Raw genomic sequence first — 18,007 nt, 5'->3', positions numbered from 1 at the left:
ATAAGGCCAGTGTAAAGTAAAAGTCAGTGGGGTGAGTGGAGACTCCAGAAGGATGAGGAAGATTGTAAGGGGAGTAGATTTGCCTGAGCAGATCATGGTGGGGAGCAGCCTTAAGTTCTGTTTTGGATTTTGACAAGACATTGAAGTAAATGTAATGAATGGGCAGTTGGATGGAACAAGATGCTAGATTTAAATGAAAAGTACTTTGCTGTTAAGTGAAGGTGAGATTATCTCTGAAGGAGAAAGTGGTCCAATCTGCCAAATGCTGTTGGCTTTACCATTTATCTGGTTGCACAGACCAGAAACTTAAGACTTCTTTATTCATCTCTGTCCCTTGGGCCATGTCCAGTCCCTTGTCAAGTCCTGTGTACTCTGCTTCGAACGATCTCAGCCACCTTTCTTTCTTATTCCAAGCCACCCTCATTATCTCTGATTGGTCACCTCAGTAGTCTTCCCAACTGCTCTCCTGTGTTTCACTTGTGATTCTTTATAATCCAGTCTCCCCACAGCAGCCAGATAGATTTAAAAAAAAAAAAAAAAAATCAGATCACACAGTTCTCTGCATAAAGCCTTCCAGTGATTTCCTCTTATATTCAGAATAAAATCCAAAGCTTTTAAAATTCATTACCTTCCATGCCTTGCCCTGTCTGATCTTGCCTATATCTCTCTGGCTCACTTCATTTGAGCTCTTGAATCTTTCTGTTCCTCAATTATGCTAAACCTCTCTCTGGCCTGAGGTCTTTGTGCTTACCCTACTTAAAATAGTCTTATACCAGATTTTTTCATGACTCACTGTCGTCACACAATTAGACTCAATAAAATAAATGTGAATTTGGTAGTCTTAGGAATTTTTAACTATGAGTGGAATTCACTTGGCTTGACTTAACTTGTAGTGTGTATTGTGAATTCAGAGATTGTGATATAAAGGCTCTGTTCATTCCTTCCCAGAAATTTAGGAGGTATTCCTGTGGCAGAAGTCAAAGAGGAGAGAGCAAAGTTGGCAAATATTTATTTAGAACCTACTTGTGTGCAAGGCAACGTGGAGGAGACATTGAAAGAGGAAAACTCATAGATTGTGGTCAGAACTGTATTCTCATCCCAGTTCTGGCCACTTACTACCTGGGAGAGCTTGGGCACCTTTTCTGAGCCTCTGTTTTCTTTATACTCTAGGCAGACATGAATCCTTTCCCGTGGAAACGTGATAGTGTACTCTGGGGTCTGTGGAGCCCCTTGGACTTCTAGAGAGACATCTTATGCAATACTTAGGATGTGTATGCTTTGTTTCCAAAAAAAAATGGCAAAGAACCACAATTAAGGTTTCAGTGAGGTGCTATGTATAATTCTATGCCTCGAACCTAGTGAGCCCTCTGTAGAGGGTAACTACTACCATTGTTGTTATCAGTGGACTATATACATAATATATCAATGTAATTTTACATTATTTGTGGTATTGAGAGGCAATATGACTTAAAAATATGTTTTTAATGTTTATTTCTGAGAGAGAGCATGAGTGGGGGAGCGACAGAGAGAGAGAGAGAGAGAGAGAGAGAGAGAGAGAGAGAATCTGAAGCAGGTTCCAGGCTCTGAGCTGTCAGCATAGAGCCTGACACAGGGCTTGAACTCATGGACCGTGAGATCATGACCTGAGCTGAAGTCGGACACTTAACTGAATGAACCACCCAGGTGCCCTGAGAGGCAATATAACTTGAAGACCACAGACTTTGGAGCAATACTGCTTAAGTTGATACCTGCTTTGCCATTTGGCAGTTGTGTGATTTTTGGCAAGTTTGTTTGTTTGTTGTTTTGATGCATTTTATTTATTTATTAAGTTCTTATTTATTTTGAGAGAGAGAGATAGAGTGAGTGGGGGAACAGCAGAGAGAGAGAATCCCAAGCAGGCTTTGTGCTGTCAGCACAGAGCCCGGATGTGGGGCTTGAAACCACAAACCGTGAGATCATGACCTGAGCCAAAATCAAGAGTCAGACATTTTGCTGACTGGGCCACCCAGCACCGAGGCACCCCAATATTTGGTAAGTTCTGTAACTCTCTTTTCAGTGTATTAGCTTCCTGTTGCTGCTATAACAATTACCACACATTTAGTGGCTTAAAACAACACAAATTTATTCTCTTACAATTCTGGAGGTCAGAAGTCTGAAATCAGTTCCACTGGGCTAAAATCAAGGTGTTGACAAGGCCATGTTCCATGTGGAGGCTCTAGAGGAGAATCTGTGTGACTTTTCTAGCATCTAGAAGTTACCTGTATTTGGCTCGTGGGGGTGCATTATTTTGCCTACTACAAACTACAGTTTTCTTCTCTGCAAAATGAGAGTAATAGTGCCTTTTCTTGCGGAGTTGAATACATGAATTTCTTAGAATGGTGCTGGGCATATAGTAAGTATTTAATAAGTGTTACCTATTTATTTTTTTTGATGGCTACCTAGTTTTCCATAGTATATACATATCAGGGCAGTGTGGCCTCAGAGCCCCGGATCTTAATTGCTCTCGCTTACTGTTGCCCTTACCAAGTAGCTGATTATTAGCCAATTCCCAGCTATGTAATCTTGGGTAAGCTAGTTGACCTCTTTGTGCCTGTTTTCTCAGCTGCAAAATAGAGATAAGAAGTTACCAGCTCATAAGATTGCCCTGAGGATTAAATAACATAATACGTGTGAAGAGTGCTTAGCACGTAGTGAGGTTTTTTTTTTAAGATTTATTTATTTACTTACTTACTTACTTACTTAATTAATTAATTTGAGAGAGAAAGAGAAAGAATCCCAAACAGGCTCCTCGCTGTCAGCACAGAGCCTGATGCAGGGCTCAATTCCAAGAACTGTGAGGTCTTGATCTGAGCTGAAATCAAAGCGTCAGATGCTTAACCAGTTGAGCCACCCAGGCTCCCCTAAGACTTTATTTTTAAGTAATCTCAACACCCAACACGGGGCTCCAACTTAACCCCAAGATCAAGTGTCGAATGCTCTACTGATTGAGTCAGACAAGGGCCCCAGCACATAGTGAGGTTTCAGTAAATGTTAACTGTTACTATTTTATTATGTAGTAGATTTATGTAATTCTGCGGATGGACAGCCGGGTTTCTTTTAATGTATTCTATTAATTCAGCAGCTGTTTGAGTAACAGTAAACTAAGTGCCAAGCATAGTCATAGGTGTTAGGGATACGGTGGTTTCTGGAGCTTACATTCAAATGGAGAAGTGGACAGTGAACATATGAACAAATTCCAGATAGAAGAGGGTGTGGACATAATTTTGGATTAAGTGGCCAGTGTGGGCTTCTAAGGTGGTGACAGTTGAGTTGACCTAAAGAATTGCTCGTGCAAAAAATGGGGGAAGAAGCAGAGAACAACTAATGCCAAAGTCCAAAGGCTGGAGCCTGGCTGTGGGCAAATTAGCAGTGGGGAGAATAGGACGATCCAAGACGGGAGCGGTATGCAGGGCTTTGGGTTAAGGAACTTGCATAGGGAACCACTGAAAGATTTGAGCAGGAGAGCAGCATAATCTGGTTTAAAAGATCTCTCTTCCTGAGCAGGGACAGCAGATTGTAGGGGGCAAGAGTGGAAGCAGGGAAACCAGGTGTAAAGCTGTTGTAGTTTTGTAGGTGAGAAGCGATGGTGTCTGTGGAGGTGAAAGGAAGTGGACGGATGCTGCTGTGAATGGCTTTGTATGTGATCTTTGTGCACACCAGAGTATTTCTGTAGGATTAATTCCTAGAAGTATTCATACATCAGATATGAATACTAATAGCTGCCATTCATTAAGTGTTGACTATGTGCCAGGTACTATTTTAAGTATTTTTCGTGTAATTGAGCCATAAGTAAGCTGTCGGCTCAGGGTCTTTAGCATGGTTAAGGATTAAAAATACAAATGTGATCTTCAGCGTTGATGGCAGTTGAAAAAAAAAAAAAAACCTCCCAAGCAGTCAGAGTCTAGAGCTCTGTAGGATGTAGGGATCTTGGAGAGGCCACGTGGCTAAATGTGATTTATGTCAGAGGCATTTATATGTTGCAGCGCTCTAAGAGCTCAGAGGAGGGAGCGCGTACTTCAGTCAGCCATAGAGAGGGGGACTTTTTGAGGAAATGGCATTTGAATTGGGGTTTGAAGTCTGGGGCAAGCTTGACTTGGCCTAGAGAGGAAGAGAGAGCATTTCAGGTGTGTGGAATGCTGGGATGTAAAGTCGACAGGTGGGGCGGGGGGTAATAAATGGAAGGCAGGTCTGGGTGGCGGTAATCTGGTGGTGGTAGGGGAGAAGGCTGGGCAGGTGGAAGGGAGCCAGTACTGAAGGAATTTCAATGCAGCTTTAGAATTTTTTTGTGAGATTTTTTTGGTTTTTTTTGAAAATCAGAGTCACACCTACCACTAAGCCCTTTTGGTAATTAGGAGCGGGATAAAGGAGTTCAGTAAGTTGAAGTAACATATCGAGCATCTGTTACGTGCCTGGTATTATGCTAGATGCTTTTGCACACACATTTTACCAGGTTGTCAAGGGGATTAACTGACAAGATGTCAGATCTGGTATCCCCATTTTACAGATGAAAAACCTGAAGTTCAGACAGCTTGTGCAGCTTGTCCCTGTCACCCAGCTGGGAAGTGGCAGAACCAGAATTCAAACCTGTCTCCAGACCTAGAGGGCATTTAGTGATTAGCAGTGCCCTTTGCGGAAGGAACGCCAGAGAGAACAGAACCTGAGAAGAATTCAGGGGGTCTAGGGATTAGGAGGCTGTTGGTATTGTTTGAAGATACGGCTTCCCAGAAGAGAGCTGGACCAATCTGGGCCATTCTTGGACTGAAAGGGAACTTGGCATTCTGGAATTCCGGGGTGGGTGCGGGAGGGGCAGTGTCAGGGAAGACTTGTAGACCGACAGTGACTCCAGAGCCCTGGAAGGTACAGCCAAATGCAAGCGTGTTCAGCCTTTCTGATACCAAAGGTTCTTTTTGGAAACATTGCCTGTCAGTATGTGCTGATTCTGGAGGGATTGGAGCTCCTCTGGAAAGCCACATGGCCTTTCTTCCTCTACCCACTGGTATAAATCTTTGGTAAGCAATGTATGCTTTGCTAGCATGTTATTTACCTTGCTTGTATCTTGTAGGCCCTCTTTCCCATTCCCTCCTGTTCTAATGAAGTGACATTGTCACTTGAAAGGCCGTGTCCCCTAGCCTGTGGTTGATGGTGGAAGGTCCCCATAGAATAAAAGCAATAACAGAGAAGCTGAGACCCAGACATAGGCCTTTGAAGGAAATTCTGTCCCTATTCTCTCCCTCCCCACATTTTACCCTTTGATTGTATTAGTGAAGGAAATTCAGTATCTCTAGTATCAAGAATCAGTGCAGGACCCTCTTATCAGCCACCATCCTCATTAAAGGCCTCTAATTACATGCAAGTGCTCCTAATTTTTAGGACTACTTTTGAAAGAGTTTCTTTTCTGCATGTTCTCCCTAATACTAGTACAAGTTGAAAATGGGCTCATTTCATAAATTAAGAGCAAACTCCTCAGCCAGCCAAACTTGAATTTATGGGAGATCGTTCTTAGTTCTAACTATCCCTTTTCAGTGTGAGTAGTCATACATTTGCTGCAAAAATATTAATGGGTTTGATTACAGAGTGCGGCCCAAGACCCTGATGGGGTTGTTTCATACTACGTGATGTAAACCAATTCTGAAAAATTCCGATTGTGAAACACTTCTGGGTCAAGGGGTTTCTTTCAGCTAAGATTTCGTGGAGCTATACTGCCTTCCACTGACCTCAGATTTAAGTCCAGACTTTTTCTTTTTTCTTTTTTTTTTAATATTTATTTAGTTTTGGGAGAGTGCAGGTGGGGGAGGGGCAGAAAGAAGGGGACAGAGGATCTGAAGTGGGCTCTGGCTCTGCGCTGACAGGCTGACAGCAGCGAGTCCGACATGGGACTTGAACTCGGGAACCGTGAGCTCGTGACCTGACTCGAAGTTGGACGCTCGACCAACTGAGCCACCCAGGCGCCCCTAACTCTGGACTTCTTGAGACAGCCCAACCTCTGACTACCTTCATTTAGCCTCATCTTTTGTCACCTTACAGACTAGGATGATCCGAACACTTTCCAAATACACCCTCTTTCATGCTGCTACGGTTTTGCTTGTGTGTGACAGCCTAGATAGTAACTTTTCTCACCTCCTCTCCTGCTATCATACCAGTCCGGGCCATCGTCCCCTCTCTCAACTGTGACACCCTTCCCCCAAGGGTCCCCCATCCCATGGCTTTCTGTGGTGCTCAGAGTAAGATCCAGCCCTTACAATACCTGTAAGAGCCTTCATGATGTGGCCCCGGTTCCGTCTGTGACCCGTCTCCTACTGTTCTTCCCTTTCCTCACTGTTATTTAGCTGCTCTGTCTTCCTGTCCCTGAAACATGCTGCACACCCCTCTGCTTTCAGGGCTTTTGCACTTGTTGTTTTCTTTCCTGGAATGCTCTTCTCCCAAATATCTGTATATTTGTCCATTTCATTTTGATTTTTGCTCAGCAGCTTTTCAGAAAGGCCTTCAGTCTGCATGCAATAGCATCCTCCATCATTCTTGATCCATATCCTGCTTGAGTTTCATCACTTTTTTATGCCCAACGTGGGGCTTGAATTCACGACCCTGAGATGGAGTCACATACTCTACTGACTGAGCCAGCCAGGCGCCCCTGGTTTTCATCACTTTTTGGTATATCATATATTTGTCTACCTCTATCATAAAATGTAAGCTCAAGGAGGACAGGGATTATGTCTATTTTGTTTACTGATATATTTCTATACCTGAGAAGAGTGCCTGGCATAGTAGGTGCTTAGTAAATGTTTATTGAATGAATTCTTTGTAGGATGGATTAGAGCCTCTTTCCTAGATTTGAGGCCTTGGTGCTTCTGTGCATTTAATGAAAACCAAAGTTACTTCGCTGTTGCTTTGGCTTGTTCTTAACGACTCGGTGAAGCTTCCACTGTTCTGTGGCATCCGGTTAACAGTTGTCTGCCTTATAGGCTGCGGGCCTCGCGGGTGCTTCTTGTCGGCATGAAAGGACTCGGGGCTGAAATTGCCAAGAATCTCATTCTGGCGGGAGTGAAAGGACTGACCATGTTGGATCCTGAACAGGTGAGATGTTTGGCCACCTCAACACTCTTTCTTCACAGTCTCCCCTCTTTAGTATAAATATAAACACTTGGAGATACTCTGAATTGCTACATGCCCCCGCCAAGCTGTGCAAGGAGGGCTGGCATTAGTGGAGCCTTTGGCCCAATGGCACTGGCACATCCTAGGTGGTCGACCACTCTCCTTGAGCTTGCCAGTCTGTAAAGTGTAGTTAATCTCTCGCTTGGAGGGTTACTGTGGGGAGGAGAGGGGGTGGTTTTCTTCCTTGTACCTGTACACCACCTGCATGACTAATTAAAAGTGCAGAATTGCCTTGGGGCTTTGTCACAGGATAGCCTTTACCCTGAGTGATTCGGCTTTAGAAGGTTTGAGATGATGCTCAGGAGGAATCTGTACGTTTGAAAGCTGTCTCAGGAGAGCTTCTTTGAAAAATGTTGGATCAGAGAGGATCTATGCAGACTGCTTAGCATAGTGCTTGCATGTAGTAAGCATCTGATAATTAATTACATCATAGACCATTTAATTGTTGCCATAATAGTCGTTCCCAGCTCCTGTGTAGCTTTTTCTGACCAGTTTCTCCAAGGTGAAAATAACTTCTTTCTCTACATTTTCATGCTATAACATTTTAATTTTCAAAAAAACATTTTAATTTTCTTTTATTCAAAAGCTTAAATATATACAGAAGTAGAATAGCATTTGACACCCCATCTACCTGGCTTCTACAGAGATCAATTTTTATTTTTATTTTTTTATCGGTATTTTCTCGCCTGTATTTTTTGGACAGTATTTTTGTTTTATTAAAAAAAATGTTTTTTAATGTTTATTTTATCTTTGAGACAGAGAAAGACCGAGCATGACCAGGGGAGGGACAGACAGACAGACAGACAGACAAACAGAGAATCCGAAGCAGGCTCCAGGCTCTGAGTTGTCAGCACAGAGCCTGAAGCGGGGCTCCAGTTCGTCAACCACGAGATTATGACCTGAGCTAAAGTCAGACACTCAATGAACTGAGCCACCCAGGTGCCCCCCCCCCCCCAATTTTTTTTAATGTTTATTCATTTTTGAGAGAGAGAATGAGCAGGGGAGGGGCAGAGAGAGAAGGAGACACAGAATCCAAAGCAGGCTCCAGGTTCTGAGCTGCCAGCACAGAGCCTGATGTGGGGCTCAAACTTGTCAACCACGAGATCATGACCTGAGCCAAAGTCGGGCGCTTAACCGACTGAGCCACCCAGGTGCAACCCCCTTTTAAAAAATAAAACTTTAGGGCGCTACACCTCGGTGGCTCAGTCGGTTAAGCGTCTGGCTTCAGCTCAGGTCGTGATCTCATAATTTGTGAGTTCTGGCCCACGTTGGCCTCTCTGCTGTCAGGGCAGAGCCCGCTTCACATCCTCTGTTCATCTCTCTTGCTGCCTTTCCCCTGCTTGCGCTTTCACTGTCTCCAAAAAAAAAAAAAAAAAAATTAAACCCCAAAACCTCTGAAGATTATGTCATCACATGATACTATTAGTGTCTTTCCTTATAGGCAATGAATAAGGGTCCTGTTTCATACATGGTAACTACCACACACAGAGTGTGGTATAGGCTCTGTGGAAGAAGGTAAATGTTAATGAAAATTTTAAAACATTTATTTATTTTGAGAGAGAGAGAGAGATGGCGAGAGAGCGCGCATGTGCATGGGGGTGGGGCAGAGAGAGAGGGAGGGAGAATCCCAAGCCACTCTGTGCTTGATCTCATGATCTGTGAGATCATGATCTGAGCCGAAATCAAGACTCGGCTGCTTAACCTACAGAGCAACCCAGGTGCCCCCCAAATGAAATTTTTTAAAGCTCATCTTGTTTGGGTTTTAGGAGAAAAATCATACCTGGATTTTTTTTTTTTAATTCTTCTGCAGTGAAGACACGTGGGTTGGCTCACTTAATATCACAGTCACAAATTGATTTTTGACTTGAATTCAAAACCTTCTAAGGAAAGAAATTCCTGCAGGCAAGCCGCCAGATTATTAACAGTCTGAGCTCTTGCCTTTTTGACATTTCCCCAACCACAGTGCCCCCTAGAGGCATCTGGAGGGAGAATTTGTTTGCAGGGAAGGATGGTTTCTAAACGTGGAGGCAGGCCCTTGGTGTGGGAAAATGAAACCGGATGGGGATCGTGACTTCCTCATGTGGTTGGGAGCACCGGAGAATGGGGAGCCATGATCTAATACTGAGCGGTGTGTGATGCAGTTCTGTCACTGCCTCAGTCCAGTGATGGGTGCCACCAGTGTTACGGTGGCCAGGCCGACTATCCTCCCTTCCCTCTCTGCTTTGAGGACTTACAGTACTTTTCACCTATCTGGCACTGCAAAGCCAAATCTTCTGGCTGGTTTTCAAGGCCCAACACAGTGGTTCTCAATCCCATCTGTGCTTTGAATATTAGGGGGGGGTTATTGAAAGTTTTCCAAGTGAGTCTAGAAGTCAGGGAGAGTTGAGAACTACTGGCTTTGTATAACCTGGGCCCAGGCAACTTAGCCTGACTCCTACCTCATATGTTTAGTGGTTCATGGACACTCTTTGGTTGTTCTGCCTTTTGTAGTTTGCTTGTACTTTTTTTCTCTGACTGGGAACATCTCAGGGAGACCGTGCTACCTAGTGCAAAAGCTCTGGAATTATGTTGATTTGGGCTCAAATCCTACCTCTTCAAGCTGGGTTAAGTCTCTTAACCTCTCAGAGACTCTGTTTGCTCATCTATTAAAATTTTTTTTTTTCTTATTTATGTGTTTATTGTAGTAATCTCTGTACCCAGTGTGGGGCTTGAATTCACAACCTCAGGATTAAGAGTCACATGTTCTACCAACTCAGCCAGGCAGGCACCCCTCAGCGTGCTCATCAAGGACGTTAATTCCTGCCCTACAGAGGTTTTCATTTTGTTTACATCAGCAAACATCCGAGAGTACCTGCTGGCTGCCCTGAAGCATTCTAGATCCTTGTGATACAAAGATGCACAAGATTTGGTTCCCATTCTCAGGGTTTATTCCATAAACCGGAGCAGCCTACCTGACTCAGGTTTTGGTAGGGGGACACGAACGGCTTCCTGGAGCTGTGATCTTAGTTGAGGCTTACAGAACAACTGGAGGTTTCTCAAGTTGAGGGGCTGTATTTTAGGCAGGAGACATTATTAGCAGTGGCACAGAACAGCATGGTAGAAATAGAACATAGCGAGCAGTGCTGTTTGGTGTTTTTAGAGTGTGGGGCCCGAAGTGGTGGGGGTGGATGCAGGCTGTAGGTGAGGTCCAAATCACGAAGGGCCTGTTAGTAAGCCTTGCTGGAAGCTCATACTCCATCCTCTAGGTGGTGAGGATTTCATTAAAGAGTTTCAAATGTGAGACAGGTGACCTAGGCAACTTCCGGCTCTTCGTAGATCACTGGCTACTGGGTATGATTGGCACAAGGTCTGGGGCAGAAGACCACTTAGCTAGAAGGCTGCATTAGTAGTTTATTTTTTTTTGTTTTATTTTTTTTCTTCTATTATTTTGCATTAGTAGTTTAGGTGAGAGATGAGAAGAGTCTGAGTAACAGCACTGTGATAGAAACGGCAGGAAGCACTTGAGGTGGAAATACCAGAGGATAGAATCAGTAGGATTGTATATGGGAATGTAGGGGAGGCAAGGAATGACTGCAGCAGTGATGCTTCCTCAAGGTGCTGGACGCTGTTCTAAAAGCAGCACTTGTAGTATCTCATTTAGTCCTCACAGCAACTCTGAGAGTCAGGGATTATCATCCCTATTTTACAGAAAAGGAATTGAATTGCTGGCCCACCCAAGGTCACAGTAGTTGCTGTGACCAGGACCCAGACAGTCTCTTTGTAGAGCCCATGCTCTTAGCCATCTCAGCAGGTGGCTGCTCTCAGGGAAATATCAGGGATGTAAAGACTGGGTTCCTGACTCAGGTGACTGGATGGGTGGTTGGTAGGCTCATCAACAGACAAAAGAAAAAAAAATAGTCAAATACGAAGGGCCTGCGGACTTACCCGGGAGGAAATATCTGGTGGGCAGTTTAATAAAAGTCTCAGATGGATCAGGAAGCAATCTGTACCTGTAAGAACGAAAGAAGGAACGAGCATGGAGCTATGCCAGGTGGAAAGATGAGTGACTCTGAGATGGAATCCTGGGGCCGCCACACCCAAGAGGGCCCGTGTGGAGGCTGGGTGTCCGGTGGGGCAGGAGCAGAGCAGCACTGATAGAGTGATTAGTTAGTGTACTGTTTTTCTTAACCTCCTCATTTTGCATGTGATTCCCATGTACTCGCTCGCTCAAGGTCACACAGTTAAAGTGGTTGAGCCAAAGATTGGAATCCAACCTGAATTGTTTCGGAGCCTTGCTCTTAACTACTATGATGTACAGCTTCTCAGTGTGAAATGGGATCCCTGAAGAAGCAGGACAGGAAAGATCAAGGAGACTTAAAGGGCTGGCCTTGAAAGGGAGGAGGACCAGCTCATTTCCTTGGAGAAAAGTTAGCAAGTGCGAGTATGTGCTCTGGGTAGTTGGCCAGAGGAGAGGAGAGAGATTGCTTGTATTGAATCCAGTCTTGGTGAAGGTAGCAAGGTCATACTGGAGATTAATGGTTAAATTAGATGTTTGATGTGGAAAGAATGGCTCTGTGAACAGTGGGAATCTGTAACCCTACTGGCGGCTGTCAGGTGATTGTATTATCTGGATTTAAGGTTCTTCTCTGCTGACATCCAGCCTTGTGGGAGAAATCTTCCCTTTGCTCCATCCAGCCCCCCTCATCTTTCTTTTCTGAATTTTAATTGAATTTAAGAGTTCATTTCAAGCATTCTTAATTATGTTTGATTTTTGCCCTGGTTTGATTTTATTTCTTTAGCATATTTGTGTATGTATGTATGTATGTACGTATGTGTGTAACTCTACACGCAGACGTGGGGCTTGAACTCAGGACCCTGACATCAAGAGCTGTGTGCTCTTCAGACTGGGCCAGCCAGGTACTGCCCCTCACTGGTCTGATTTATTTATTTATTTTTTTAATTTTTTAAAAAGGTTTATTTGTTTATTTTGAGAGAGAGCAAGAATGAGCAGGGGAGGGGCAGAGAGAGATGGAGAGAGACAGAGACAGAGAGAGAGAGAATCCCAAGCAGGCTCTGCGCTGTCATTGTGGAGCCCCAGGGCTCCATCTCACAACTGTGAGATCATAACCTGAGCTGAAACCAAGAGTGGGATGTTTAACCTACTAAGCCACCCAAGTGCCCCTCACTGGTCCGATTTTAAACCAATCGTAGGCAGGGACTACATCCTTTAAACTACTGTTGTTTGTCTAGGAGTATCCTTAAAGTTTGGCACAGAGTAAATATTTGGGGTAAATTCTTTGCACTGATAATTGTGTCACTTTATTAGTTACAAATTTAATCGTGGAAGAAGAAAGAGTGGACATTTCTGTGTAGAGTGAATTTTCTTTACAAACACCAGGGGGTGCTCTTTAACTATCAATGCGAAGTGAAAAAAAAAATTAAATGTCTCTACTTGAAAGCCTTCGAAGGATTGAGCGTATGGAGGATACATTAGGCAAATTCCCACTGGAACAGTAATACAATTAAATTGTAGGTATTTTAGTTATGCTTTGAAGTGGAAGGGTTCGTTGTCTTTGAAAAATGTTTTTTCCCCAAAATTCAAGCATTTATAAAAAAAAAAAAATTATTCCTAGGTATCTCCAGAAGACCCCGGAGCTCAGTTTCTAATCCGTACTGGATCTGTTGGCCGAAACAGGGCTGAAGCCTCTTTGGAGCGAGCCCAGAATCTCAACCCCATGGTGGATGTGAAGGTGGACACTGAGAATATAGAAAAGAAACCTGAGTCATTTTTCACTCAGTTCGATGCTGTAAGTTTCATAAAGAGTGTAAAATCTTTAGGCTCAGTACATTGCCTTTGTGGTCTCAAGTCTTGTATTGCCTTAGTGTATGTGCCTTATTAGCATATTGCTTTTCCACGTTGAATGTGTCGGTAGGTAGATCCAGTCTGTTGGTTCTGCTGTGGCTGTTTGTGCCTTGCTGTCTGCTGGTTTCTTCTTTGGGCATATGTTCCCTTAGACCAGGTTTCATCATTGGTGTTTTGTATTCCTTCCAGAATCTTTGCACATAGCTTTGGTACATTTTATTGCAAATGTTTTCTCCTAAAAACAAGTTGGTGGTTAATTTCTGTAGTAGAGGCTTGCTTTTTTTTTTTTTTTTTTTGTTAGAAATATCAAACTGCAGCTTGTGTTTTGTCTTAAAAAAAGAGCACACCTGATCCTGGTCCGTGTCTGTCTCTTTCACACAGCCACTTTGACCACGTTGCCATGGATAATGAGACAAATTCACTAGTCATAAGCCAAATGAGGCATATCCAACCTCATTTGGTTTCACTGCCAGATCTGTGGAGAGGTGAAAGGATAAGTTAAATTCGGTTCCAGCGTCTGTGACCTTCAGACATGGTTCCCTGGACCCAAGAAAAGCTAAACAAATGTTGGATAACCATGAAATAGTCACAGATGATCTACTTGTTTTTTAAATGAAAGGCCCATTACACGAGAGGTTAGGATTTGGGTTGGGTAGTTTGTTTTTCCACATTGTTATATTTCATATGTGCATCTGTTCAAATATGTGCTTGGAATGATGGATCATCTGTGCGTTTTGTCTGTTTTTTTGGGTTTTTTTTTTTTTTTTTTTTTTTTTCAATTCTATCTTGTATCTTCCAAGTATTGGAACATTTTTCTGTTTGGACTGTTTGGACCATCTTCTCTTCATTTCTTTATCCATAGTAACCACATTTAGTTAATTCTAGCCGCCCCTTGAATTTCTAGCACTTAGAGAGAGGGTTTCTAAGAACTGAAGCACCGGGCCGGTTGCTTGTATAAAGCCTGTGTGCTGGGTGAGGTGACTGCCTCACTGGGCCATGTTTGACTGGTCCTTGGAGATTTTACATTCACTTTTGACTCTGCAGAGTTCCCTTTGGTCGCTTGATTGCATGTTCAACTGTGGGTATCTTGCCTTTTAGATATGATTTTTTTTTCCCTTAGGTGGCCGCATCCTTTGAATGACACCAGAGGCACTCATTTCTGTGGGCTGTTTCGGTATTCAGGCTGCCAGACAGCAGCAAAGAGGTTCTGTCAAATGAAAATATCCTTTTGTAACTTCTTCTCCAACTTTCTGTGTTTAGAAGAAAACATGTGCAATTTGGAACTTGTTTTCATAGCCCTTATCACAGAGTTTCTCCTGAAAAGGTGTTTTATGCCGTAAAACTTAGCTATTTCCAGTGCTTCAACTTACTGGAACACAACCTAGGGGTCTCAGAGCAACACTGATAATTCCATTGAGTGAATCACCGGTTCATTGTCTATGTCTGAATGGAAGGTCACTTGGTGTGTAACCTTTTCTTTTGTCCTCAGATTCAGATAAAGTTTCACTTTGAAAACTGTGGAAAACTGTGGAAAACTAATCTCAACGGGACTTGTTTATCTTTTTTATCTTAACCTATCAATCAAAAGAAGGGGGAAAAATGCCCTCGTATTTAAAGTGACCTTTGGGTCACTTAAAACTGGTTTTGCTTCTTGCGATAGCTTATTCAGATTTTAATAGATTTAGTAATTTAGAAGTAATTTACGCTAAATTGTTACTGTGTTTTTCCACTTCACGGAAACTGAGATGTGGTTTGTTTATGTTTACAGAATAGAGGAAATAAATTCATTGAATAGCTTTTACTTTCTAGCCAAACCCGTTTTGTTTTGGTTGCTGAAAGTAGAGGTCTTGCAATTTATATTTCTCCTGAAACCTGCAACTTGTCTTTTGTCTTCTAACCATAGGATCCAAAGAACCTGTTATACCAGTTCAAAACTGGCTTTAGACATGCCCAGAGAGACTGTTCATTAAGATTTATTTAGACATCAGGGCAGTGATTCACAGTTTGCAAAACTCACGCCCAGCGAATTTTTTCTCTCTGCAGGTTTGTCTGACTTGCTGCTCCAGGGATGTCATAGTTAAAGTTGACCAGATCTGTCACAAAAATAGCATCAAGTTTTTTACAGGAGATGTTTTTGGCTACCATGGATACACATTTGCCAATCTTGGAGAGCATGAATTCGTAGAGTAAGTTCTGGGAGAGGAGGGGAGAACGTAACATTTTCAGAAAAATACAGTTTTACTCATTGGTGGGGAACAACCCATCTAAGGAAAGTGTTCTTAGAATATTCAGAAACCATTTCATTTTCAGCTCACTGATTATATAGGTTGTGTGTTCAGAATCGTAGGAGATGCAGCCCCGTCTTCCAAAATAATGTTCTGATCTAAATCCTAAATAAAGCAGAGTTCTTTAGGAATCAAAGTACACCATTGTGGGTATTTGATGGGCCTGGACTTCAGTTGGTGAAACCACACACCTCCTGTATAGGGGAGGCTTGCTTGGATTGCCTTTCTCAGTTTTGGCTTCTGTGTTTTCAGGTTGGTAGTAAAGTGACTACAGAGTAGTCAGATGGGTAACTCTGGAGGTACACTCAGCCAGTCTACTGGGAAAAGCTCCGAAGTCCAGACACTGCTTTGGTGTAACAAACACACCTCATCCTCTCATTTTGAATATCAAGGTTGCAGACCCTAGGGATTCTCACATGATGGGACCTGCAGTGGTTTGAACTTGCAGCTTCTAGATGAGAGATGGCAGATGATACCCGTGTTGTAAAACTCTGTGGTGGGTTTTTGGCTGTTGTTTCTTGTATGTCCCTTGCTAATAAGAGGTAAAAAGACACCCTGTGTGGTAGGTGAAGCTTCCTACCAAGAATCAAGAATTGCCTTCTGGGGTGCCTGGGTGGCTTGGTCGGTTAAGCGTCCGACTTCGGCTCAGGTCATGATCTCGCGGTCCGTGAGTTCGAGCCCCGCGTCGGGCTCTGTGTTGACAGCTCAGAGCCTGGAGCCTGTTTCGGATTCTGTGTCTCCCTCTCTCTCTGCCCCTCCCCTGTTCATGCTCTGTCTCTCTCTGTCTCAAAAATAAATAAACGTTAAAAAAAAAAAAAAAAGAATTGCCTTCTTTTGTTCAGCTTCTTTTAAAAAAAGCTTTTTTAACATTTATTTATTATTGAGAGACAGAGCATGGCATGAGAGGGGCAGAGAGAGGAGGAGACACAGAATCTGAAGCAGGCTCTAGGCTCTGAGCTGTCAGCATAGAGCCCGATGCAGGGCTTGAACTTATAAGCCGCGAGATCATGACCTGAGCTGAAGTCAGACGGTTAACTGACTGAGCCACCCAGGCACCCCTCTTTTGTTCAGCTTCTTAGGCAAATCACTGAAATTTCTCTGGTCTGCAAGTCTTTTTTCTTTCTTTCTTTCTTTCTTTCTTTCTTTCTTTCTTTCTTTCTTTCTTCCAGTTTAAAAAAATTTATTTATTTTAGAGAGACAGAGCACCAGCCGAAGAGAGGGGTGGAGAGAGGGAGGGAGGGAGGGAGGGAGAGAGAGAGAGAGAGAATGAATCTTAAGCTGGTTCCATGCTCCATGTGGAGCCCAGTGCAGGGCTCAATCCCATGACCTTGGGATCATGACCTGAGCTGAAATCAAGAGCTGGACGCTCAACCAGTTGAGCCCCCCATGTGTCCCTGGTCTGCAAATTTCTTGTCTGTAAAATCAAAATGAGGGAAGGGCAGACATGTTCAAGATTTCTCATAACTTTGGCATTTTATGGCTTTCAGAAACTCTAGTTGTCTTGGCATACTATAAATAGAGAAGTCACAGTAGAGAAAACAGCCCAGGTTATCTTAATGTGAGTTCCCCATGGCAGAGGGGAGGAATTAAGTTTGGCTTTTATTTCATGATTCAAGTGAAATTCATAAAGCTTATTGAGAGCTTGCTATATGCTAGGCAGGTGTGCTAAGCAATTTATTATTGTCTTTTTTTAAGTTTATTTATTTATTTTGAGAGAGAAAGTGCACAAGCAGGGGAGGGGCAAAGAGAGAGAATCCCAAACATGTTCCGTGCTGTCAGTACAGAGCCCGATGCGGGGCTCGATCCCACGGACCGTGAGATCATGATCGAGCTAAGACCAACAGTTGGACGCTCAACTGACCAAGCCAGCCAGGCGCCCCTGTTATTTCTCGTCTTACAGTAATTGTGTCAGGGATTGTTATTCCCATGTGGTAGGTAACTTATTTATCAGATAATCATTGGCCACCCTCGGATTTGAATCCACCCAGATCTGCCTGACTCCAAAGCTTTTGCTCTTAACTACCATCCTATTCTGTGAGCTGATGATGCTCTTTTTGTTCTAATGGCATGATTCAGAGAGTAAACTCCGTTCCCTCGCTTTGTCACCCTCTAGGGAGAAAACCAAAGTTGCCAAAGTTAGCCAAGGAGTAGAAGATGGACCTGATACCAAGAGGGCAAAACTTGATTCATCTGAAACAACTATGGTCAAAAAGGTATGTGTACTGTGAAGGGGTCAAAGATCAGAAACTTCGGAGCCTTGTCGGGGACGGGCAATTACATCTGCAAGCAGGGGAAGCGCGCGTGTAGTCTTGAAGGGCGAGGTGGGGTCTGGACAAGCCGGGCCAGTGCTCATCCCACTTAAAGGGGATGACTGCTGCTTAGTGGCAGCCAGCTCTTGCCATGAAGACGAGTAGGGACCCAGTGATGCAGGGTATGAATTTTTAACAGAATTGGAGATGTGTTTTTTATCGGCTGTGTCCCAAACTTTTAAATACCGCCCGTCTGTTCACCTTGGTTTGAATGCTGTTCCTTCACCCCATGGAGACAAAAGAAAACATGCCTGCAGGACTGACATGGTGTGTGGGCCGATTTGGGCTTCTAGTATCTGGAGCAGTATCAGAACCACTGTTCTTGAGCAAAGGCCATCCCTTTTGCATAAAATAAATCTTGGGGGGATAGGTAGATAATTTAG

At 43.5% G+C, this 18,007-nt stretch overlaps 1 protein-coding gene across 1 annotated transcript in view; it reads left to right on the top strand.

The window, feature by feature from the left end:
- The window catches only part of SAE1 (SUMO1 activating enzyme subunit 1), a 72,551-nt gene that overhangs the window by 5,137 nt on the left and 49,407 nt on the right, over positions 1-18,007 (top strand). The window contains exons 2-5 of the mRNA XM_049622354.1: positions 6,999-7,110; positions 12,801-12,974; positions 15,074-15,216; positions 17,429-17,528. Coding sequence (XP_049478311.1) covers positions 6,999-7,110; positions 12,801-12,974; positions 15,074-15,216; positions 17,429-17,528 — 529 coding nt within the window. The remainder of the gene's footprint in view (positions 1-6,998; positions 7,111-12,800; positions 12,975-15,073; positions 15,217-17,428; positions 17,529-18,007) is intronic.

The sequence above is a fragment of the Panthera uncia genome (genome assembly GCF_023721935.1).
Source record: "Panthera uncia isolate 11264 chromosome E2 unlocalized genomic scaffold, Puncia_PCG_1.0 HiC_scaffold_19, whole genome shotgun sequence".
NCBI classification, from domain to species: domain Eukaryota; kingdom Metazoa; phylum Chordata; class Mammalia; order Carnivora; family Felidae; genus Panthera; species Panthera uncia.
This window is presented reverse-complemented; position numbering and strand designations above follow the sequence as displayed.